Source organism: Schistocerca nitens, chromosome 5, assembly GCF_023898315.1.
Source record: "Schistocerca nitens isolate TAMUIC-IGC-003100 chromosome 5, iqSchNite1.1, whole genome shotgun sequence".
Classification (NCBI taxonomy): Eukaryota; Metazoa; Arthropoda; class Insecta; order Orthoptera; family Acrididae; genus Schistocerca; species Schistocerca nitens.
The window spans coordinates 735,855,603-735,881,666 of record NC_064618.1 but is presented as its reverse complement, the minus strand read 5'-3'; the positions used below and the strand labels follow the sequence as shown (position 1 = coordinate 735,881,666).

Here is a 26,064-nt window from a genome sequence, read left to right as displayed (position 1 = left end):
ACGCATGAATAACAAACTGTGTGGTGAACGCCTTATGGATGACGAACTTTTTTCTTATAAACAATGGAAACACATGGATCACACAAGTCTTGAAATGTGTCGTCAAAAAACGGACAAACTCACCACACACAGCTTCACAGCAACAGCACAATCGGCTTATCTCCAGTTTTGTAAGGATAATTTGAAACAAGATGAAATTATAGTATTACTCGACTTTTCTGAAAATTATGCTTTTATAGTTCAAGATGCCATCCAAGGATATCATTGGGACAACAGTCAACCAACTCTCCAGCCATTTGCTATTTACTACAGAGGTGAATCAGGTGATGTGTGTCATGAACCTGTGCATTTTTAGTGACTGTTTAATTCATGATGCCATTGCAGTTCATGCCCACATTCACACTGTCACGGCATACGTGAAAAACAAGCTGCCTCACATACATTTTGCGAAATACTTCAGTGATGGGGCACTTAGTACAAAAACTAAAAAACCTCAAAAATTTATGCACGCATACCATGATTTTCAGATTCACGCAGAATGGAATTTTTTGTGCTACAAGTCATGGTCAAAAGGTATGTGATGGTATTGGTGCTACCATTAAGCGCATGGCATCACGAGCTAGTCTGCAGCACCCTACAAAAGGTCACATTCTAACACCTCTTCAATTATTTATCTGGGTACAGAAAAATATCTCTGGCATACAATCATTCTATGTTCCAAAAGATGAGGTGAAATCAGTTGAAGTGTTGTTAAAAAGCAGACTAGAACACGTTAAAACTGTTGCAGGCACAAGGAGCCATCATCACTTCTCTCCAGTGGACTGACAATGTGCAGATGAGCAGACTGTCCGGTTATAACTGTAAGTTCATGCACAACATGTGTCTTCACAGTGTGTCTGACTCAGGATTCAGAAGCAAAAGCAGCAACATACAACCAGGTTGCTATGTTATTGCTGTTTATGATGACAAATGGTACTTAGGATGTGTTGCAGAGTGCTGTGAAACAGAGGGTGATTATTTGTGAATTTCATGGCACCAGCAGGACCAGCAAGATCATTTCATTGGCCGCATTTGGCAGACAGGTGTTTGATTCCTTTTGAACATATTCTTAGGACAGTTCCAGTTCCTACCACAGTGTCAGGAAGACAGTACAATTTGCCACTCAATGTAAAGAGTACAGTAGCTAAAGCGTGGGAGAACTTCTGCTCGAAGCACAATCGACTGGTTTTTAACAGTTAAAGTGCAATAAACATTAATGATAGGTTGTGTTAATCTGTCTATATGTTGTTGCTTAGTGATTGAACAGTTGTGGCAGAGGATAAGAAGAGGCAGAACAGTTTATGATATGTTTTTACAAAATTGTGTTGTGGAACAATGGCCACATCACCAAATACATCTGTCAACTTCCATTGTACACAAATGTCTTGCAATAACATGCTGAAATTTTGAGAGATATATCATTATGGTCTACTTATGTGGTGTGTGAACTTTGGCACACATTACATTAAAAAAATATTGCACACTATCTTACTTGTGTAGAGTTAGAATGGGAACAAATATTAAATTTTCAGATTTTTATCCTGTTATAAAATTTGCAATCATCTTAATAAAATAACTTATGAGCAAGACTTTTCTGAAGTATCACCCCAAACCTGTACAAAGTATTTAGAGCTTTAATGTTTTACTTCATGAGTCACTTTTCACACAGAAGGCTGTGAATTGCAGTATTAGAAAGATATTTTTTTTTCTGTTAGTAGCCCTGTTGAAAACAAAATTAAGCTGTCATAATAAAATACCGTATTTACTCGAATCTAAGCCGCACTTTTTTTTCCGGTTTTTGTAATCCAAAAAACCGCCTGCGGCTTAGAATCGAGTGCAAAGCATGCGGAAGTTATGAGAAATGTTGATAGGTGCCGCCACAACTAACTTCTGCCGTCAAATATATGTAGCGCTACACAAGCATGCTTTGTGGGCACAAAGATAAATACTGGCGCCAAAACCTCTGCATCAGTAAATAAATGAAAAAAAAAAAGGTAGAAGACGAGCTTTTTTTTTTCTCCGCCCCGAGTTTCGACCACTGCATTTTCATACATTATCAAACGAAGTAAATACAAATTCCGTATTGTTCATCTTTGAATGTAGCAGAATTTCAATGTACTACGAAAATCCGACTGGCAAGACTGTTAGGGATGTTTGTCAATATGGCCAACTCTACGTTCCAAGTTTTTTCCTACCTGTGAGAAGAGATGGTTGCTAATAGGAACCTGATGAAATGTGAATCACATGCAGTATTCTCTTCACCATAAGAATAATACAAATATAAACATTTTGCCATGTATTCTTTCGTGTTTGTTGCTATCTCATTTAAATCTTGTCTGCATAATAAACTACGAAACTAGAGTGAGACAACAGCAAACGCGGAAGAATATACGTATCGTGTCATGTTTATATTCGTATTATTCTTATGCCTAATAGTGATACAGTCAGAAATGAAGCACGGCAACTGACTAGATTTTAAATGTAAGATGACTAATTTCTGTGCAGAATTTGATGTACTAAATAAGCGGCCGCAAATATTTTCAAACGGAGGAAAATTTTCGCAAAACTCTCGTTCAGAACATGTTCTACCATATGCATGTTCTATCATACGCATTTGGTTCTTGTTGATCATTATCAAAGAAAGCAACAGTGTAAGTAACAACAAATAGCAGTCTCTTGCCATTGTTTCGCTAATGAGACTATTCCTCTTTTTTTTTTAAGAGGCGGTAGCGCGCACAAAAGCAAGTCATGCCGCGAGCGGCGACAGGCCGTAAACACGCACTATCAAAATGCGACAAACAATGCATTACACAGTACAGTAATGCGTTTTCAGCTTAGAGTGACGTAAACACCTATAACAAAGAAAACGGCACTTATCAGATCAAAGCAAAATAAGTAATCGATTCAAACCAGACGAAGCACGTGAAAAAGGAAGGGTACCCGTATAAATACAGACGGAGCGCCTGACGCATAGCAATGGCTACCTGGTAAAGCTTAACAGCTAAGCTTACGACTCAAACCAAACTACTGTAGCTGTATCGTCTTTCATTCGACCTAAATTGTGTCTCATATTACAATGGACCAACTTTGTTTCGATTTGGAGGTGCGGCCTAAAACTTTTCTCTCCCCTTGAATTTCGAGTCTCAAATTTCAGGTGCGGCTTAGATTCGGGATTTTTTTTTTCCCCCTTTATTTCGAGTCATTTTTCAGGTGCGGCTTAGATTCGAGTGCGGCTTAGATTCGAGTAAATACGGTACTTGTAATATGTAATAATTCTGTTGTTACTGTGATCTGTGTAGATACTGGAAAGGTCCACAACTTCCAGATTCTAAGTTGTTATAAACAAGGAATAAAGCAGAACATGTGTGTTAGGAACTCTGAAGGAAAAGTGGTTGATGAAGTCCTCTGCAGCTCCTGAAATGGCTGCTTGTCATACTAAATTCTTAGGTGATGAGGACCACTTGAGGCATACTAAAATGTAGCAGCAGCTAGCTCTTACAGTGGTATGAATACCACTAAACTGTGATGTGTGGACTAAACTGTGATGTGTGGATCACATCCAGAAGAGAACGGGCACCAGAGCAAGGAGGCTAAACTTAAGCTTGAGAAACAGGCTTCCTGATGGTAAAATGTAAAAGTAGGCTGGGAAACAATTTTTGTTGCATGACAACAATGCTAATGTATTATCATTGAATAACACTGATTTGTTCATAATGAGGCAGACAGAATGGGCTACCTTTTTTAATGAATTGTCAACAAATGACAAACCGATACATGAACGCTGCCCTCCCAGATCAGATTCATGGTCTAGTATTGCCATCCCAGCAGCCGCCGTGGAAGTCAAAGCCCAGTTACCTGGCAATCGCAGTAAGTGGCTACATGGACAGAGACAGAATTGAATGAATCTTTGAACAATCTCCTATGGATTCAGAAAACAAAAACTGATTTGTTGGAAAGAAGACCCAAAAATGCGGGTATGTGATGGTGTTACTGCTTTTAATGACAACAACATTGGTAAAGTGACTGTGCTACAATGTATTGGAATTAATCCCGGAGAAAACTACAACACTGAACTTCAATGGGTGGACAAGGTTTGCATTGTAAAGCATAATATGCCGCAGAAATGGCCACTAAGGAATTCAGAAGGGAGGAAAAAGAGTTGGAAAATGATCAAGATGATGACTCACAGTATGGGCAGAGTGATTCTGAGTACGGAAAGCATCATATTAAGTTTTACTCATTCAAACTTCAGTAGCCATTGCTGAAAATTTACACTTTTTGGTTGAATTTTTACCCAGAATCTCAGGAACCAATTAAAGCAGAGTATTCAAATTTCAGTGGAGATGCAATACACGCATTCTGAGTCTACTAAACTGAAATAAAACCATTGTGGTATGTATAATTGAAATTATTTTTGGAGAAAATAAAATATGAAGATTAAAAACTTTAACCATATAGTGAAATTGTATTTCCCAAACCATTGATTGAAACGCAAATATTTTAGTTTATTACACCAACGACATAATGTGTAATGTCCTGTAAAACTTATGTCCATTGCTACAGTGGTTTCTGAAGTACAGGACGAATACCAAAAATTTTACATTGTTGGTATAGGGCATTCAAATTCCCCATACCTGTTGTCCACTGATTTACAACATCATTACACAGGAAAATGAAAAAGCGACTTTTGTAAAAATGCCAATTTCATGTTTTTTTTGCAATATTGTTTATATGGAATAGTCATGTTACAAATGAATATGTGAAGGTAACATATGAGGGTTGTTGAGTAAGTAATGCCCCACATTTTTTCCTCAGAACACATTTATTGTTAAGAGACAGAACCTGGTGACATACGTCAACATGTCTTGTCCCTTCCTATTTTTCTACATAATCTCCATCACGTTTTATGGCTGCATGCCATCTTTGTGTATTCCCTGCTGGTAAAAGCTCTTGTCATGTAGGCATAGCCATGTTCTCATTGCATGACCGACACACTCGTCGCCTTCAACAATGCGTGTTCCCCATAGAGAATCTTCAAGCAGCCCTAAGAGATTGTGTGTGTGTGTGTGTGTGTGTGTGTGTGTGTGTAGTAAGATTGCTGCTGAATTCTTATCTGAATGAACACACTGGAAATGGTTTTTGAGTCTATTCAGAGTCTTCAGGTTTGCCTCTGAATAGATGGTTGACCCTCTCAGGATCACATTCATGAGAATGATGCTATCACAATCCCTGAAGACTGTCACCTTGAATTTTCTTTTGTGGTAAATGACCATGCTGCACTCCATGGATTGCCTTTTTGTTTCTTGCGCGAAGTGGTGCGCCCAGCTTTCGTTCCCCATGACAATCCATAACAGAAAGGCCTCTCCATCAGTCTCAAAACACTCCAACAATTCAGATGAAATGGCGTTTCTTTGAATATTTTGGTGGTCCATTGTGAGCATTCATGGAACTCATTGTGATGACCTGAGTATCTATCATTGCAGACACACTTCCTATTCTGATCGACAAATGTAGAGCTAACTGTTGATTTTGATGCGCCAGTTGGCACTAATAATGGCATCCACACAATTCAGCATGTGTGGAGCAGTGGCTGCGACAGGACGTCCCGAGTACATGGAGCTCTCTTTCTCCATTTTCTGAGGCTGTAACTTTCTTTACCCATTGCCCAACTGTACTATCAATTGCAGCATCACCATATACTGCACACAAAAGATTATGGCTGTTCACCACAGTTTCTTTTTCTGTACCCAAGAAATCAGTAACAACATGCTGCTTGAAACGTGAGTTGTACGTAGACACCATTTTGACGCTGTACTACGGCACTACCATTGGCCAGAATGGTTCTGAACTTCACCGGCCAACAGAACCAACGAGGACATTTGTCTATGTTTATCAATTTATTTTTAAAAATGTGGGACATTACTTATTGAAAAACCCTCGTACTTGGCATGCAATAGAGCAAATAATCTTCTCTTAATGTTCCACATGCGTGCTGGACTTTTTGTTGGAAATACAAGTGTTTCACAAAGGACTTTACAACTCTGAAAATTAATAGAAATTTATTGAAAGAAGATAGAGAGCTGGGTTTAGTGTTATTTTGCAGGGAAAGAAAGCAAGTTTTTCTACCTTAAACTAAAGATGTTGTACGTGGCTTTCATTGATTATCCTTCACCCATCCCATCGGAAATAAACTCGCCATACCATTGCAGGTGTAACTTGCTCAGTGGCAGCACAAATTCTTGCTCAGAGTTCAGTTAGAGAAGCCAGCACATGATATACGAACTCGATATCCTTGATAAATCCCCATTAAAGAAAAATCTAGTAGCATCAGATTTGGGCAACATGCCAGTCCATTGACCCAGAAAGTGGCCACTGAGAAAATCCCAAACATCAGCCAGGAAGTGGGGTGGTGTATCATCTTTCATGAAATAAACTTTTTATTCTTTGTCATTATCAACGGGCTATGGTATCAAAAATAATTGTAACATATCCAGGTACACTATCCTGTTGGTAGTTCTCTCAAAGAAAAAAGGGGCCGTAAAATTTTTTCTTGTTCAATGCATGAACAACGTTCAGTTTAGGGCTATCACGAACATGCTGCAATGTCTGATGTGGCTTTTCACTGCCCCAAATCTTACAGTTGTGTGTGTTAACCTTGCCACTTACATGAAAAACCGACTGATCAGAGATGATGGTGCTGACCACGAAATGTTCATCCTCACATAATGAATTTAACATATCCTCACAAAAGTTCTTGCAAGCAATTTCATCAGTGTCTTTTACTGTTAGTATGATTGTCAATCTGTACAGTTTCAAAAGCAAACAGTTTCTCAATACATGCCAAACAGTCATATGTGAGATTTGCAGTCCGCAAGATGCACGCTAGGTCAATTTCGTATGGCTGTTGACAAAATTTTTTTCTCTTGCTCAACGATGTCACCAGATGTGCTTGACGACCAACCACCCTGTTTTGTAGAAACATTTACGCCATTCAAACTGCAGGCCTACTATGAGGATCTTTAGTGTACTTGGTACGGAAATTATGCTGAACTGTAGTTGCAGACTTCAATTCTGCAAACCAAAACACACAGCTAGCATACTCAGGTCCAGTGAAGGCAGCCTTCTTGAACGCAACTGCCGCTAACGCTTCTTACAGTGCGATTCGGCACTAGTGAACTACGCGAGACAAAATTTTATGTATTTCCCTACATACTGACATTACAATCACCTCTGTAGGTGCTATGAATTAATTTATACGGATTTTGAAACTTAGAAAGTCCTTTTTGAAACACCCTGTATGTACTGGCATATACAGTGATGTCTCAAAAATTCCAAGTTGAGAGAGTCACAGTGGAAACTTTCACTGAGGCACAAGCAAGAAACTAGAACTTCACTTTCTTTCAACACTCTTCTGGCTGCATTGCTGAATTAACAGCACATTGAGAGTGTTTGAAAGAGACTAGGGGGAAAAAACCCCGGATTTCCTGGTAAAAAATACACCACCTCCTGGGTGAAAGGACACTTTTTCCATGTTAAGTGACAGTATAGTTTTCCTCAATACTGTAAAACTTATCAATCCTTTGAATGGTTACTTTATACACCACCTGCATAGAATTTCCCAGCACTTTAGAAAACTGAACTCATGGGGGGGGGGGGAACAAAAAAACACATTCTGGAATGATCTTTGATGTGCAGCAACATTATACGCTGCATATTTTCATATTACGAAGGTATAAATTCAAATTCGACCAAACACTGCATGTTACTTCCAGAAGCATTGACATCGAGATTGCGATGCGCTTTTGTAAGCCAGTCATAACTCGTGTCACATGATTTTGCCAGCCGATGACAGCATAAAGCATGTGATGTAGTCAGCCAATAGCAAGATCACTTAAGTAACGCAAACACACAAGTAAGTGAAGTTAATGGTTTAAATTAATATACATAGTGTTGCTACAAGAAATGCAAAGCTTTCACATATAATATTGGTCTCCAAGATTAATAAGCTGCAAGAGAATCTAAGCTTCCACATATAATGTTGATCTCTTCTGCATGTGTCACACTAAGATACATCGGATAAATGTGCCAGTAAAATTTTTAGTAACGACATAAATGACTAATCTTCTGGGCTCAAAATTCTTCTAATTGGTCGTCCTCAAAAGAGTTTATTTTTAAATGAGAGTCTAACAGTCTGCAATTTAAGAAACACATCACTCATTCTCGCACATAGTTCATCTTGTGTAGAAGGAAATTTACTTTGAAAGTAACGCTTTTCAAACCACAATTTGCAACATTTTCCCACAACCCATTAGAAATAGGTTCATTTCAGCTGTTGACAGAGCGGGCCAGATAACAGGAGTCATTGCCCTGTAGCAGCTATGATGATACAGGAGGCCCATATGTTCGTACTTTTAAAACATTAAAAGACCTTACATAATATCATGAAAGAAACAAGACATCAGAGGATACTTCAAGAGCATTGGAATTTTGTGAACAATACTAAAATGCATAATTCAGCTTAAAGTGCACATTCGTATGTAAATTTTCGTAGAGTACCAAAACAGTATTATCTCATGTTTCGTTCTTTATTATAGCACAATGCCATACATGCTAGAAGATAAAAAAAATGCACTTGAACTGCACATACTGTTTACACGGGCCAACAGCGTGGAATTAAACTCTTCGTTTCAAAGAAATTGACTGAGTCAGTGGAAAAGATTAATAAAAAGCCAAATTTCTTTGGCAAACCCAAAAAAAATACCTTCATTGTTTTGCAAGGTGGAAAATGCTTGACTGTCAGAAGGGTGGAAATAAAATAAAATCTGACACTAATACATTTTAGCCTTTCGTAATTATGTGAATATATTACAATTCATTTGATAGTGCCCGGCCGCAGAAATCTGCTGTTTTCTTTTCATTTGACATGAGAGCAATAAACGAAGAGGAAACAGCAAAACCACTAAACATGAACACAGGTCACATGGAGACTACCCACCTCCCCATTACAACTCAGACTGCTCTGTGCATCAACCCTGGATCTACGATAATTCCGAACTGGTGCGTCACCGACCCTCTCCCCTCCCTTCCTCCATTGTCAGTTAATATGCAAAAAATTTTAAAAATAAACTTTTCAAAAATATGTTTTATGAATCACTCTCTTCAGAAAGGTGTGTGCTATATATGTGTTAGAGGACATGTAAGATATGTTATTTGGTCTCAAAGTGTGCCAAAGTGCAGTGCCACGCCTCTTCAAACAACATTCTTCCTTCGCACGTCACTGTGTTTCGCTCTGTGGAATTCAAACGTGTAATGGATGCCATCAAACTATATTCAGGGCAGTGGAAATTAAAATGCCCTGTGGTGTGTCTCCTGCTCCCAGTCAGAAGGTTCGACATCCTGCACCTCTTTTTTTTTAAAAAAAAAAAAAAAAACCTCAATACTGGATGGGATTATTTGTACCCAGGAGAACAAGAACTCTTCAGAAAACTTGCATTCTTTATTGCCTATTAGCTAACAACTTGCTGTTTTGTGTGACAAAGTTAAATTTAGGATACATAAAACCAGTAAAGGCAAAAGACAAGCATGACAGTACACATTTCCTCAACCCTTATGTCCTAGCATTTTTTCTCTCTCTAATCTGGCTACCTCTTTACAAGGCATGCTTTCCTTTCTGCAAAAGAATCTATTACTTCATTAAACGCCCGTCTAACGTTTTGCTACATGAAAAAAACAAAAGGTCATCATCTAATACTTAAGAAGTTGTTAATACAGATAGTACTTAAGACTGGTGCAGTTTCCCGATCTGATTACGTTTATTTTGTCACTGTGCTAGATAAAACGAAATAGGCCTGTCTAATACTGCAGCAATTTTAACAAACTAAGTGAGACTGGTTTGGCACAAATGGTCATTTTTGTAATACGACCGAATATAATACATGAAGTACCATTATCAAATGCCTAGGCCTACTACAAGCAGAAAGCTTTACGTTAGGAAATGATTTCACATTTCATTCATACGCTCCAGCTTCTCAAGCACGAGATCGAAAAGAAGTAGTACAAAATTTTTACATGAATTTGGAATAATCATATTCTTCCACAATTTGTGTGACATCCCAGTTTCTTCTCCTTCCTCATTCTAACAATCTTATCACCAATTGTGCAACTATTCCTGCCAGTATCAAGACTTATTCTCCTGTTAACTTCACTAATCTGCTACAATCACCGGTTTAATTATCCCACATTTGTCCTCCAGTCAGGCATTATTGTGTGTTTGTACAATGCGTTTTCCATGCTACTCCCGAAACAGAACTTGGCAGCTGCTAGCCAGGGACTGTACAACTAGCACTTTTACTAGTTTAACGGTCTGGCCAAAAATTTTCTATCAAAATTTCATTTATGTATTATCTTCTCGGTGTATCAAAGTAATCTTTCTTAACTGTTATTCCTGTTAGTCGCTTACTTCCACCCTGGTAGTTTGAATCTATGGATTTCGCCAGTATATATAACAACGCTGATCATTCGCAAACCCAGTCACAATCACATAAATCACAAACAGCGATTGGCATACACCTATTTGGCTTTATCTCACTCAGCTAGTATAGCACCATCCCTTTTTGTCTGCAGGAAAGTTTATTTCTAGATCTGACAGGCATTCCCCTGGCAGACACATCATGCATGCGTTCAAAAATCAACTTACGATTCATTCAGAAATCAATTAAGAATGTATTCACAATGGAACAGGGATGCGTTTCAAAATCATATGAATAATCAATAGACCACCTTATGCTGGATGCTAGGCACTTTCTGAAACAAGGTTTCTTTCCTCAAGAATAAATTTGGGACACCCCCTCGAAATTGCTGGCCGGGGCAGATACCTCCCCATCCCCCCTAGATCCGTGACTGTTGCGCATGCGAGAATCTAGCAGCTTGGGTGCACTAGCAAAATTTTCCTGGGTAGCATCTGGCTGCTTGGTGCTTCTTCTTATACAGCCACACTTCTGTAGCCAGAAACACGAGATGGTATTAAATCGTACACGGCTCAACTGCTCAAACGAATCTAATGTAAACAGTTGTGACATCACGCTCATCGGAGGCAATTTGTTGTTATGAAGCATTGCATAGTCTTCCTAAAGCCTTGACACATTTTGCAGTTGGCAGGCACTTGTATGAGCATTGTGTTTTGTTTTATATGGCGCATTTCCGTTGAAACTTATTTAAAGTTTTATTTTCTTTTTTCCTCTCTCGTTCCTTAGAGTATTCATTCTTACCAGTCAAAATTGTAAAAACACAATGAAACCCGAAACAATGAAACCCGAAACAATGAAACCAACCCGAAACAATGAAACCAACCCGAAACAATGAAACCAACCCGAAACAATGAAACCAACCCGAAACAATGAAACCAACCCGAAACAATGAAACCAACCCGAAACAATGAAACCAACCCGAAACAATGAAACCAACCCGAAACAATGAAACCAACCCGAAACAATGAAACCAACCCGAAACAATGAAACCAACCCGAAACAATGAAAACTTCCCGGAATCCTAAAAAAATCCTGGGTTTTTCCCGGTTTTCTCCTGGTTGTCCTGCGTCGTATACACCCTGTGTTACCAAGTGTACAGAAACACAAACTTTCTTTGGTTTACTGATGATGATGATGTTGCTGACAAATGATTGGTTTGTGGGGCACTCCACTGCAGGGTCATCAGCACCCAGACACATTCCCAATTGGTACACAGTCCAATTTAGTCACTTTCATGAATGATGATGGAATGATGAGGACAACAGAAACACCCAGTCCCTGGGCAGAGAAAATTCCCAACCAGGCCGGGAATCAAACCCAGGAACCCATGATCCAGAGGTGGCAATGCTAGCCACTAGACCACGAGATGCGGACGATGATTTACTGGCATATGTCCAGGTACCAGGCAGCCAGTTCAGTTTATGGAGATACATAACTTATTGAGAATCAAATTACTATTACCTTGCTGCACTATTTTCCAATTGTTTGTTCGGCACGTAACCAGTATAACATGAAATCTTTAATCTTACAACATTCTAATGATATATCAATACCATCACTTTGTCAGAGGTTACTGTGAAATGATACAACTAAATAGTCCATAATTATTAATCCTTTCCTTAAGAAGAAAGATTGGGAAACTGCTCACTCCACTCTACTTCAGCACTACAACAATCACACAGACAGTATTTGTTTTTAAATACTGTTCACCATATTCTTATTTTGTTATACTGGAATTTACATAAGATGGCAGAACATGATGCAAATGTTACAAATATTCTTAAGTGTTTCTAGCACATATTAAATACCAATCAACATCACAAAAAGTACTCTTTGAAGCTATGAACTACCGATCATCTGTTCCCAGTTTTTCTTAAAATACATCTACACATCCTACGTCAATGCCCTTGAATCCTAAGTAACAGAATCTCTTCACAAATTCAAATAGCTTCACTTCAATTGCTAGAATTCCAAGAATTTGAACGGTTGAATAATTACTTCATACTAATCAATATTCAAACACTTTGGATGTGGAGACAAATACTACCAATTAGTGCACAGCTGTACAAATAGTTTAGAACGAACATACTTGAGGCATTAATTACAGAAAGGATTGACTACTACTCACTTAAAAATGATGTTGAGTAGCGGACAATCATAACGAAAAGGCTATTACACACTGAGCTTTCAGCCAAAACCTTCTTCAGAAAAGAAAGGAAAATGGAACGAATGAACACACACACACACACACACACACACACACACACACACACACACCTCATGCAACTAAATGTGGCATCTTTTCGGTGAGTAGCAATCTACCCTTTTCATAATTGTATTCCAACCTCGACTTTCCACACGAGATATAAATATATATATGAATCTGCACACTCACAAGCTCTATAGCCTGCCGTCTTACGTGGGCCACTCTATCCACAAGCAAGCTCAGTGTCAGAGGACCCATATGACGACATACTGCAAATGGTGGAAACAATTCCACTGCCAACAGCATCTGATGAGCCAGTTCATGTCGGAAACGCCAATCCAATGTGTTGTCCGTCGAGTGGAACTCTTCCAAGCGAGGCAGGTACATCTCACGGTCACCAGGACTTAGCAACTGTGGATGATGCAAACATTTTACTGGTATATAGTAATATCTCACACACACACACACACACACACACACACACACACACAGACAGAGACAGACAGACACAGACAGAGACAGACAGACACAGACAGAGACAGACAGACACAGACAGAGACAGACAGACACAGACAGAGACAGACAGACACAGACAGAGACAGACAGACACAGACAGAGACAGACAGACACAGACAGAGACAGACAGACAGACACAGACAGACAGACAGACACAGACAGACAGAGAGAGAGAAATGTGAAACTACGCATTTTTCTTAAGAAATATATTTTAAACAAACAAAGCAGTTCTATACATTAAACATTCAAGTTTCATGTAGAACATACATCTGAAATACAAATCGAGCACAATTTCGAAGTAGTAACCTGGCACACACTACGAATGATGCCAGTGTGAAATGAATTCTTATTTCATGTTAGCCACTATGACAAACGTGAAATTTGTAATGCTGGGTCAGAAATTACAGAAATGTTTACATATAAAAAATGTTTCACTTAGAAGGCTGATTATCAAGTTGTGACTTTGAAATGTACAGAGGCATAATAAGAACGCTATTAACAATTTATTATTGCATATGGATGTTATACATATCCCTCTTGAAAAACCTAGATAAGAAAAGTATACCATGCCCTAGAACTATATGGAAGTATGCTGAAATATGAAAAACTGGTGTAGTTGGGATGTATATCATGTACAAAAATTTAAAAACAGCCTGTGTGTTAACATTGCATCTTTCCCTATTAAAATATTTTACCAAGAGCATGGTAGCTTATGACAAAAAAATTTCTCCTTATTCATCCTGTATAAAATAATAGCTCATTTTTAAAAAAATAGCGATTGAAAAATTAAACACAATTTATTGTGAACTCTTAAGTTATTTGTAGGTTTAATTGGTTTGCTATGGTAACAACACAGTGCAAATAAAAGTTTTGTTATAGGAAATTTTATCTAGTCATGGCAGACAAATGACTGTGACGAAACTTATCTGGAAATTACGAAGGATGAGGCAGCACAGTGATTTCGTTTTTTGTGCAATAGTCACGCATCAACAGGGGTGCATGTGCAAGTGCGTTACTGTGATACAACAGCCATGTATTGTCTCACCACATTTCAGGCCATTTCCTTCTCGCATTTTGTCACAGGTTTCTTAACACATCCCAATAGTATCATCAATGAACAGGTTGTCCCTGTGGCACAAATTCATAATGAACTAACTGTTCAAGGCTTTGACATTTGACCTGACCTGATGTGCATGTATCGTCTTTGAGAACCTTTCCCAACCTATTGTGAAGATTGGGCCGTTGCCTCACATCTCATCACCAGTTATGATTCGCATAAAGAACATCATGTTCTCATTCACGCAGTCCAAAAGCTCTAACAAATTCTGAGGCGAAGGTCTTTCTGGTCTTGACTTATGAGCCATCCCAAGATGCTGTGATAGGATTTCATGACATGATCCAACTGAAATGTTACATTCTTCTGTAATCTCTCTGACAAACAATCTTTGATTGGGAGGCACAATTTTGTTGACATTCCTGGCGTCTGTAGACATCTGAGGGTGTCCTGAGCAAGGGTCATCCTTTATTTCTGTCCAGCCATTTTTAAACCGTGTGAAACATCCGTAACACCAAGTACGGCTTAAGCACTCATCACTGTAGGCTTCCTGCAGCATTTGGTTTGTCTCCAAGAAGGTTTTCTCAAGTTTCACGCAAATCTTAAAGCAAATGTGTCACTCTCCTAACTCTGGCATCTCTGGAGGAGAGAGGGATCTGGATGAGAGGTTGGGAACTGAATTGGGACTGGTGATATGTGGCATTTGACTGTGGTTATAGTTGAGATATGGTCTGTGTGGGGTATGTGCTGGGATTGGGAGTTGAGTAGGGTGGCTAGGCTAGGTTAGGTTTGTTGGCTATGAGGGGTTCGTTGAAGGAGCTGTTGTGGTTGTGTTTGTGAGGGACAGGAAGAGGGACCCCACTTCTTAGGTGTTGCACTAACACTGTGGATAGTTTTTTCAGGTGGTGTGTGGCATGGAACTTAAGTTTACAGGTGGCTTCTAGGATGATGGTCCTGAGTGCTGCTGAAACTGTTTTAATTTTGGAAACAGCTTACCAAGATGACACAATGGGAGAAACTCAAGTATACGAGTTTGTTTGCTCAATTTAAAAATGGTGACATGGCGATTGATGACAAACCTCATTCTGGACCTTCATCAACTGCCTGAATCAACGAAAATTTTGAACATAATTCAAGAGCTTGTACTCACTGACCATCGAAAGACAATTTATCAAGTGTTGGAGGTTAGTGGGTTATCTTTGATCTTGGTTCAGCAAATTTTAACAAAAGATTTTGGAATTAAAGGGTTGCTGCCAAGTTTTTCCCTTGTGTTCTGCCTGATAATGAAAAGGAACGTCGAGTTCGAACATGCCGTGCTCCGAAACAAAAGCTTGAAAGTGATCCAGATTTTCTGTCAAAGGTGGTTACTGGTGAGACATGGTGCTATGATTACAATGCAGAAATAGAGCAACAGTCAAGACATTGGTAAATGTCCTCATCACCCAAAAAAAAAAAAAAAAAAAAAAAGGTCAAATTCAACACCAAAACCATGCTGATTTGCTTCTTTGATGATAAGGACATAGTCTGACACTGAGACAAACTCTGAATGAACTATCAATCAAACCTATTTGGGAGTTTTAAGAAGATTGCGAAACAATATTGATCAAAAAGACCCGATTTGCGGCAGACAGGAAACTAGTTTTTCCATGAAAATGTAGCTGCACACACAGTAGTCTGTTAGTTTTTGGCCAAAAATGGCATGGTTCCATTGTCCCCACACACCTTACTCACTTGATCTTTCTCCATGCAACTTTTCCATTGCCATGCATGAAAAGGAGCACAAAAGGATGCCGATTCGACAACATTGAAGAAGTTTAGAAAAAATGAGGGACAAGCTGTCAGCCATTTCTAAAGATGACCACAAAAAATGTTTCAGATAGCGGAAGCACCGGTGGGATAAATGTATTAGTTTTAATGGAGAGTAGATTGTTATGGAAACAACTTTAAAACATACAGCTTTTAAAAATAATACTGGTTTTCTTTGGGTACCCCTCGAACGTAGCTGTGTGCATGAATGCGCAACAGCTTGAAAATTGTTTTCTATTGTGTTTTTCAGTGCGCCACACACGAATTCTGTGTAGTTTAAGTGGTTACTTTCCCTTATTTCACATATAGTTGTAAAACTTGAGCCTTTAAGCTAGCTGCGTAATATAACTTAATTGTGTGAATATAATAGAGGGAAACATTCCACGTGGGAAAAATATATCTAAAAAACAAAGATTATTTGACTTACCAAACGAAAGCGCTGGCAGGTCGATAGACACACACAAACCTACACACAAAATTCAAGCTTGTCTTTACAAATGTCTGCTTGTGTGTGGCGCGCGCGCACGTGTGTGTGTGTGTGTGTGTGTGTGTGTGTGTGTGTGTGTGTGTGTGTGTGTGCGCGCGCGAGCGTATACCTGTCCTTTTTTCCCCCCCTAAAGTAAGTCTTTCCGCTCCCAGGATTGTAACGACTCCTTACGCTCTCCCTTAAAACCCACATCCTTTCGTCTTTCCCTCTCCTTCCCTCTTTCCTGATGCAGCAACCGTTGGTTGTGAAAGCTTGAATTTGGTGTGTATGTTTGTATTTCTTTGTGTGTCTATCGACCTGCCAGCACTTTCGTTTGTTTAGTCACATCATCTTTGTTTTTAGATATATAACTTAATTGGATAGATGAAATAATCTACTCACCACGTGGCAGCTCACATACAGGCAGACAGACAGACACACACAAAACCACAAACAGCTATTTGTGAAAATAATATTTACTATGCAATGGAAGGCAGAGTAGATTCATAATACCTCATTTCAGTGGTACACAAAACTACAAAGTTTGTTGGGTTTTAACAACTTTTATTCAAGAAATTTATTAACACTCACTCGAATGAAGTCTGCAAAATGGCGCAGAATGCCAATACGCACTTCATCCACATCTTTGATAAAACCACTAAAGATAGGAACCAGGTCTCTAGTTGTTATGTGTTCACCCAAGATCTTCGCTAGTTCATGAATACTTGCTGCTGCAGTACGCCTTACCTTCCACTGGAACAAGGATAGAGAATTTTTACAGTAAAATTTAACAACATATTAACCCTTAACATCCTTTTAACCCAGATTTCAAATCAATTTTTCATAATACGCTCTTTACTTATAAACTAGTATATTCTTTGTTTGGGTTATTTCTGAAACCCTGCAAGTCATATACTGTGAACTTGTGAGAAAACCTAGAACTGAATGAACTAGGAAGTATTTGTTAACAGTTTTGCCTCTGAGGATTAACACTTGTGGAAATCATGGAAATGTATGAACTTTAATTCCATATTAAATAGGTAAGTTTAAAACTGACCTATGTTATTTTAAAACTAAATGAAACATTTTATCACTATCTTAAAAACAAAATTCGTGCACTGACGATTTATTGATGTATGTATCTGAGCATGAAAGTAATAAACATTTACACAAATAATAAACTGTGGCTAACATTTACAATGAAAATATTTGATACGTAATTAAACATTAAGCATATTTCTTAAACAAAAATGAAAATAATTCCCAATACACACCCTGTTATAATCCTTGCAGGGCCATTGTACACAGCACACTTTTACTGTGTCTACACAATGATGTATCTACCCTTCAACTTTCATCTTGTCACACTAAATGGGATTGTTAAAGAAAGGGTCTTGCGGCATTTTAAAACTAACTGATCTTTTATTAAATGGTATATTCCTTATTTTTTAAGTACTATATTCGTTAATAAGAATACAAATTTTAACTGTCCACATTTGATGTCCCTTTCAGGAACATTTTTATTTAAATACAAGTTTGTGTTCTTCTCTTCTCAATGCTACAGAAAGGTGAAAGCAAATGGGAAAGTAACTCCATCTGGACCAGTGTCCACACACACTTTCACACAAAATGAAAATTTATTTACAAGCGTTCTCAGACATGACTTACCTGCGTGTGTGATGCTAACGTTTCATATGTATTTCTAATGAGTCCCCAGTGTCTTCGTCCAAGTGTCAGAGCAACAGCTGGAATGCTGAAAGCACAATGATGGGGTATTTCACCATCAACACTCTTTGCCAGATCTGGGTGTGTCATCGACACAAAATGGTCGATCAACATTTGTGGAACTAGGTCCTGCGATATTTCCTCAAGTACAGGTGGTGGTGATGGTGGTGGTGGTGGTGGTGGTGGCGGCGGCGGCGGGGGAGGAGGTGGTGGTGGTGGTGGCGGAGGAGGTGGAGGGGGAGGAGGTGGGGCAGAAGTTGCTGTTCCCGACAGAAGACTTGGAGCTGGCACAACTGGATTAATACAAGCATAGGCGTGAACTGTAACAAACAAATGTGAAGTGTCACTAATTAGCTGGTTATGTTTCCTGCAGGTATGATGTACACTGCAATGAGTTTCATTGACAAAATAAGGAAAATTAAGAATCTGGCATTTTCTAAGTCAGCACATCTAGCACATCTACTGTGTGTCTCCAGTTATTTAAATACTCACTACCACTTGTGGACTCTGGGTGAACTTTAAGGACAGCCTTCTGTGCTGAAGATGCCAGAACAGTAGAATTGTGATGTTCATCAGTGACTACAGCCACAGCAGCAGTGCCTATCTGAGCCTGCACAATTGCACCACCTCCTGTGTCCTGTTTACTGACTGGATCTATCTCACTGCTGTCTTCAACTTTTGCAGATGCCTCTAGCCTTGTTGCTAATTGGTCCAGCTCCATCTGGAACAAGTACATTAATTTCATCAACTTTTTGAAAAAGGGAAATGACTGATATTTATCTAAATTAGGAAGAAGAATCTTATTTTTCCTAATTCTTTTTAAAGGCAAGATACTGAAGACTTTGACCTAAAAATTAAAGATCAAAGCATATAGCAATTCATGTGAAATGCCAACAACTAAATACACTGCCTGACAAAAATAGTTAAGCATACAGGAGGCACAGTTGGAAGCCAATGTAATTTCAAAAATGTACACAATATCAGCAGATGTACAAGTGATTTTGAGATACAATTTGAAGTGAGAGGTAGAATGGACACCAGAGTGCATTAGTATCAGTCACGTTTAGTGTTGTTACCAGGCCTGCTGGGGTATTTAACAGGCATAAACTGTCAGACATTGAGCAAGTGTCCTTGTGTGGGACAGTGTTATCAGCACATTAAGCTGGATGGTTGGATTGAGCAATATACAGATCCGTGAGGCATCTAGATGAGAGAATGCCCTGATGTTTGAGTGCATGGGAAAGTGAGGGCAGGTATGCTAGTTGTTAACGTACCAGTGAACCATATCTGACCACAAATGATCACTTAATTGTGTACCTAGCCCGTCATAAGCCCTTTTAACTCCACCTGCCATCTGAGAACAAATAATGGACTTCCTGCAACGTTTTGTGTCATTCCACACCATTGGTCGCAGACATGCAGCAGGACTAGATGAATACCATATTATGTGTAAACTGCCATTACCACCACCACACAAATGAGAGTTTTGAGTGGTGCCATGACCAGGAAGCATGGATTGCTGATAAATGGTGTTGTATTGTCATCAGCAATGGAAGCGCCATTCTTCCACTGTTTTTTTAGAGGCACAACAGTGTTACTCCTGGCATCATGGTGTGGGGAGCCATCACTTATCACTTAAGAACACAGATAGTAGTGACTGAGGCAACTGACAGGAGAAAGTATGTCCTGGACATTCTGCATCCTCATGTGTTACCTGTGATGAGACTACGTGCCATTTTTCCAAAGGAAAATTCTTGTCTGCACATGGCACATGTCTCTGGTACCTGTCTACATGATACTGAGCCACTGCTCTGGCCAACAAGATATCTGTAGCTGCCCTGTGGGATCAGCTTGGTAAACAATTCCTTCCCAAAGCCTGTATCCGGAAAACCCCTTTTTTTTACAAATCTCTGGGCACCCAATACTTTTTCCTTAAACAGAGGGTTCCTTAAATGGGTATTCTAACATACGCAGAATGAGTAACCCAGAAGGGAAATTCAAGCATGTTTAGGTGATTTAAGTGCTACTTAATATCCTGCACTACAAAATGTAATTTTTTCCAGCATAATGTAGGGAAAGAAGTTATCACTCCAGCTGGTTGATATAATTTAGAAATCTGTATCTACACTGGAAGAGGAAGATCTATTTCTAATGGTATCAGTTCCCTACATGTCAACAGTGAAACTTAGTGCAACGGGCTGCTGTTTCACCAGCAGAAGCGTACTTTCGCAAGTATTTCACACATTTCACGTTTATCAGTCTGCGATAAAGGCATCATAACAAATGCCTGGAATTTTATTAATTTGTCCTTCATGTTCCAGCCTATTATCTAGAAAGCTAACAGAGCATACAGTCAATTTTTGTGGTTAGTAACAAATGTGTGCGTTAATTAAGCCCTGGAATGTCACATTTTCAGAAATATCATGATCCTACTCCATATTACTTCTAGAACAATGTCATCTTTAACAGCAACTGGTGTACTGCAGCCAGCTTTTGTGAAACAATTTAACTCAGTCCACTGTGATAACAGAATTCCAGGTAGGAACAAATGCATGCATAACCTGTGGAATGCTGAGTCGTCACTATCTCTAACGAAGTTTACTTCTGTGCAACTGCTACTCTACATTTGGCTTTAACAGATTGCATTATGCCCAGGTCAGAGGCGGCAGCAGACTAGCAAAGGTCAGAGGACGACACACAATGTTTACATTTCTTAGAAATTATGTTTTTTTGATGCGTACAGGGCACAGGTTTTTATATTTACACACAATAGTATTATCAATTCTTAATTTTTTTACCTCTCTCATTTTTCTCCTTACTATTTTGCAAGATGTTAATTAGAAAAGATCAGTTTCATTAGCACTGAAAATACTTCTGGGTTCATAAGCTTATATCGATTGGGCACTGTAAAGGTCATCAAATTGTTTACACACTGTATAACCACAGGCCATCGCACAACACAGGGCAAAGTGGCCTTAGTGAAATGGAAAGAAATTGGAACCTCAGTATAACATGTCAAGAATTATCTGAAAATTGGATTTCAATTTGCAGAGTATTTCACGTTTATTCCTTAAAAGCAGACTTAAAATTGGGAGAAATTAGTCTTCCGGTAGAGTCACTGAGACTACAGGATGTATTCATCATAAGCTGGTTTATTAATTCGGGGTTTTGCTGTATCAAGGCCTAGTTACAACAGTTATGGGCCAGTTTTTAGGTTAGGTTAGGTTATGTCTCAAAAGAGGCTACAATGGCTTTACGACACGCTTCCCAACCAAATCAGTGCTTGTATCCAGACCAGAGTGGATGCAATGTCGTATGGATGAGAGTTCGAAGTATTTAATCATTGAAATAACATCACCTGCTCTCTCAAACAGTGAAGTTTAGTAGTGTTTCCTACTAGCATTCTGGGTGCTTCACTTTTTTGTCATGCAGTGTAACAGTGACAACATAAAATTTAGATTTCATAAGGTGCTTCAAAGGGCAAAATCCACTAATCACATAGCAGTCCTGGTACACACTGATACCCTCACATCACTGTACCAAAGCATAGTGCTAGAAGAGTCCGAATAAAACGGTGCAACCCATCTCAACTTTATCAATGAGCTGCACGTTTTTGGTTCACCTAGTGTTGTGTTAGAGTACTGTGGGATGGGGACTTAAAAGTATACCAGAAATGCAGATAAGCATTTGCAAATCAACAAAAAATTATACATGACTTTTTTCCCAAGCTTATGAAATTTGATTACTACCGTCTTACATTCACAAAGCATGTTACGCATCTAGTGTCAGTGCAGTTTTACCAAATGTAAATTAGTTAGAAACAAGTCCAGCAAATGTTACTAAGGAAATGGAAAGAATAAAGATAACAAAAAGAATTTCTTTACAATATCTCGAAAGTGTTGTTTGTTGAGAATTACACTATTACAAGCAATGTTCGTGGTTCAATTTAAGTCTGCCACAATTTTTTTCTGGCACTTAGTTGGACAGTGGTTCACAGTCTACATTTAATTGAGAGTCCTGATACATCTGGTTGGAAAAATGAGTGCAAAGGTCTACATCTACACAGATACTCTGCTATCCACCTTATGACATGTGGTGGGGTACCCTCTTGCACTACCGATTTCCTTTCCTGTTCCACTTGCAAATAGAATGAAGGAAGAACTACTGCGCAATGTATGTTAAATGCAACAGAATCGTCTTGCACATGCTGGTTCTCTAAATTTTCCCAATAGTGTTCTTTGAAAAGAATGTTGCCTTTCCTCCAGAGATTCCCGTTTGAGATCCCGAAGCATCTCAATAACCCTTATGTATTGTTTGAACCTACCAGTCACAAATCTAACAGCCCACCTCTGAACTGCTTCGATGTCTTCTGTTAATCTGGCTTGGTACGGATCCAAACACACTAACAGAACTGAAGTCCATATTAACTTACACTTCTCTACATGTAGAGCTAGCTGCAATTCATCACACCAACTAGAAATTTTGTCTAGGTCATTTGTATCCTCCTGCAGTCACTGAACTTCAACACCTTTGCATACATCATAGCATCACCAGCAAACAACCGTAGATTGCTGCCCACACTGTGCGCCAAATCATTTATGTATATAGAGAAAAACAGCAGTCGTATCTCACTTTCCTGGCACACTCCTGACGATACCCTTGCCTCTAATGAACAGTCGCCACTGAGGAAAACATACTGGGTCCTATAACTTAGGAAGTCTTCAAGCCATTCACATCATATCTGTGAACTTATCCCATATACTGTTACTTTCTTTAACAACTTGCAATGGAGCACTCTGCCAAATGCTTTCCGGCAATCTACAAATATGGAATTTGCCTGTTGCCCTTCATCTACAGTCCACAGTATCAGATGAGAAAAGAACAAGTCGAGTTTCGCATAAGCAAAGCTTTCTAAAACCATGCTGATTTGTGGACATAAGCTTCTCTGTCTCAAGACAATTTAATATATTTCAACTGAGAATGTTTTTCAAGGATTCTGCAGCAAACCAAAGTAAGGGATATTGGTCTGTAATTTTATGGGCCCGTTCTTTTGCTGTTCTTATACACAGGAGTCACTGCACTTTTTTGAGTCGCCTAGGACTTTGCGCTGGGCTAGATATTCACAATAAATGAAAGCTAAGTAAGGAGCCAATGCCATAGAGTACACTGAAGAACCAAACCGGGATTCAATCTGAACCTGGTGACTTATTTGTTTTTAACAGCTCCAGTTGTTCCTCTACGCAATGGATGTTTATTACTGTGTTGTCCATATGGGATTCTGAGGAAGGCAAGGGCATACCACCACTTACCTGTAACTCAGAGAGAACTTAAGAATTAAAAACTAGCATTGAATTCCATACAGCAAGGAATGTGTAAACTACTGTTTTTAACATGCCACTATTACCCACCAATGATGTCCTTTAATGTTTAGTTTTGCACTGGTGCAGAAAAATTTCCTACTTAAATTCTTTACATCAATGACTGTATGATTTTAACAATTTTGCAATATGAGTGCAGCAGAAACACAGGCACATCAATAGAGCATATGTAGTGGACATGTTAAATCAGAAACTCATGCCAGAAAAGCAAACCATTATGATTTCTTCTAAACTAAAAATGGGGACACCGCAATGGCAGAGTTGGAGACTGGCTGTAATTAGCATTCCTCTCACAGAAAAAGGAACAGGTAAATTTAAGTGTAATTTACACATCAGCTACAAGAGCCAATGTTACTAAAATACTCACATCAATATCCATGTCCACAGAAAGCTCTGATGCAAAAGTACGTTGATCATCTTGAACACGAGCTTTGACAGTCACTGCAGCCGGCTTCAGTTGCTCATTTAGGCTGATGTCCAGTTCCAGCTCGGGTATAGGCATTCTCCAGTATTGAAATGTGTTGTATGGAGCAAGACCACTTTCAAGATGGATGTGATATTTGCCACGACCAATGGTGTCTTCAGTATGATTTTGATTTTTGACAACTGACATTTTAGCACCCGACTCGTTTAACGTGACTGAATAAGTGTTTTCAGTAACAAGATCAATCTCTGTAGACTGGTCAGACAACTGTGGGTCCATATCAGTAGATGGGCTGTCATTTGCTACATCTAACTCCTTGTTAATACTTGAAGCTACAACAGATGGAGGCTCAGGTGGCGGATCACCTGGTGGTTTGGGTGGTGGTTTTCTTGGTGAGTCTGGCATTACCTTACTATGGAGGCGCAAAGAAGGTGGTGGGGGTGGAGGGGGTGGTGGTGGTGATGATGGAGGAGGATCATCTTGTGTAAAGGTGTGAGAGACAGAACTATTGAAATAATTCTCTGCAGAAGATTGATCAGTGCTACTTTGGTGCAAAATTTTAGTTGGTTCAGAAGGTGGCTGTGGAGGAGGATCAAGTGGTGCATAGACCTGAGAGTAGTCTAACACACCTGCTGTTCTTGAAACACTGCCTGACCACCATCCTGCATTAGAATGTTCCTGCTCATTCACTTTATCAGCAAACAACCTAGAATTGTAAACCATCTATTAGAAACTATCTGTAGTATAACCAACAATAAAAAGGATTTTTCCTACACTGACTACACTGCCCAGAACAGCAGTTATCTGAAATCTTAAGTTTCTCACCTATGTACTAGCATTACACACAAAATCAATTCACAGCTCAACAAACTATTTTAAAAATACTACTTTGTCAGGAGACACATTTTTTAATATACTTACCGATTATCTTGTCCTTCTGTATTTATTATTATGATCTCACCCTGACCACTACATGCTAACCCAGTCACAGAGGGATCAGCAAACGTAGATATGAATGGTCCAAGCTGTTGAAAAGCAAGTGAGCAAACCCACCGGCTCTCATCAGTCAGGAGGCGAGCAAATGACGCAGCAAGCACAGTCTTGCGTATTGGTAGTGTGCACAGGCATGTCACCGACATGAATACTTCTGCACAGGCTTTCCGAACACCCCATACACTGTCTGCACACAGTTTCACAAACTGTGGCAACTGCAAATAAAAGGAAGTGCAAATTAAACTAGCTGTATACTATATTCCATTTCCTTTACATGTCAAACTACAGATGTTTTACAAATGAAAGCATGTTAAAACAGCAAACATGAATGGGGAGGTGACATGTAAATTTAAAGTATTGTAGCTCTTCCTTACAACTGTTATACATACCATGATATTTTCTACACATTCTGTGCCCACAACAGTACAGAAGTCACTGAAGTTAGAAGCACAAGCCTTTCGCAGTTGAAAAACACTGTTTGAACACAGTGCAATGAAGCGAGGCAGCAAGAGACGTTCAGTTACATCTCGCCCAACCAAAGGAGCGATTTTTACCATCAGCTGCAAAGTAAGAGCAAGAATCCATTATCTTTTCTCATCCACAATGAAACAGACAAGAGCCAAAAGTAAATATTCAAAACAAGTTTTACAATTACTTTCTACTAAAACACAAATCGCCATGTTAAGTTTTCCTGCTACTTAAAAATTCATAAATATCTGTAAAAGGTAATCCCAGCAAAGTGTTGCTTACACCACAATATGCTCATCAAAGCTGGCTGTGATATGACAACAACACACACATCACAGCCACTTTGACGAACACAGTGCAGCTGTTTCCAATCTGCAGAAGGCGGCTTCGAAGAGAAGTGACACCTGCCGCACCGCTCATCAAAGCTGGCTGTGATATGATGAACAACGACACATCACAACAG

At 39.1% G+C, this 26,064-nt stretch overlaps 1 protein-coding gene across 4 annotated transcripts in view; it reads right to left on the bottom strand.

Moving 5' to 3' along the window:
* The window catches only part of LOC126260873 (serine/threonine-protein phosphatase 4 regulatory subunit 1-like), a 337,252-nt gene that overhangs the window by 7,409 nt on the left and 303,779 nt on the right, over positions 1–26,064 (bottom strand). For all 4 annotated transcript variants that reach the window (XM_049958309.1, XM_049958308.1, XM_049958310.1 and 1 more), the window contains 7 exons: positions 25,523–25,693; positions 25,062–25,348; positions 24,084–24,846; positions 18,831–19,059; positions 18,282–18,658; positions 17,205–17,366; positions 12,961–13,182 (listed from right to left, as the gene is read on the bottom strand). In XM_049958309.1, the coding sequence (XP_049814266.1) occupies positions 12,961–13,182; positions 17,205–17,366; positions 18,282–18,658; positions 18,831–19,059; positions 24,084–24,846; positions 25,062–25,348; positions 25,523–25,693 (2,211 nt within the window). The remainder of the gene's footprint in view (positions 1–12,960; positions 13,183–17,204; positions 17,367–18,281; positions 18,659–18,830; positions 19,060–24,083; positions 24,847–25,061; positions 25,349–25,522; positions 25,694–26,064) is intronic.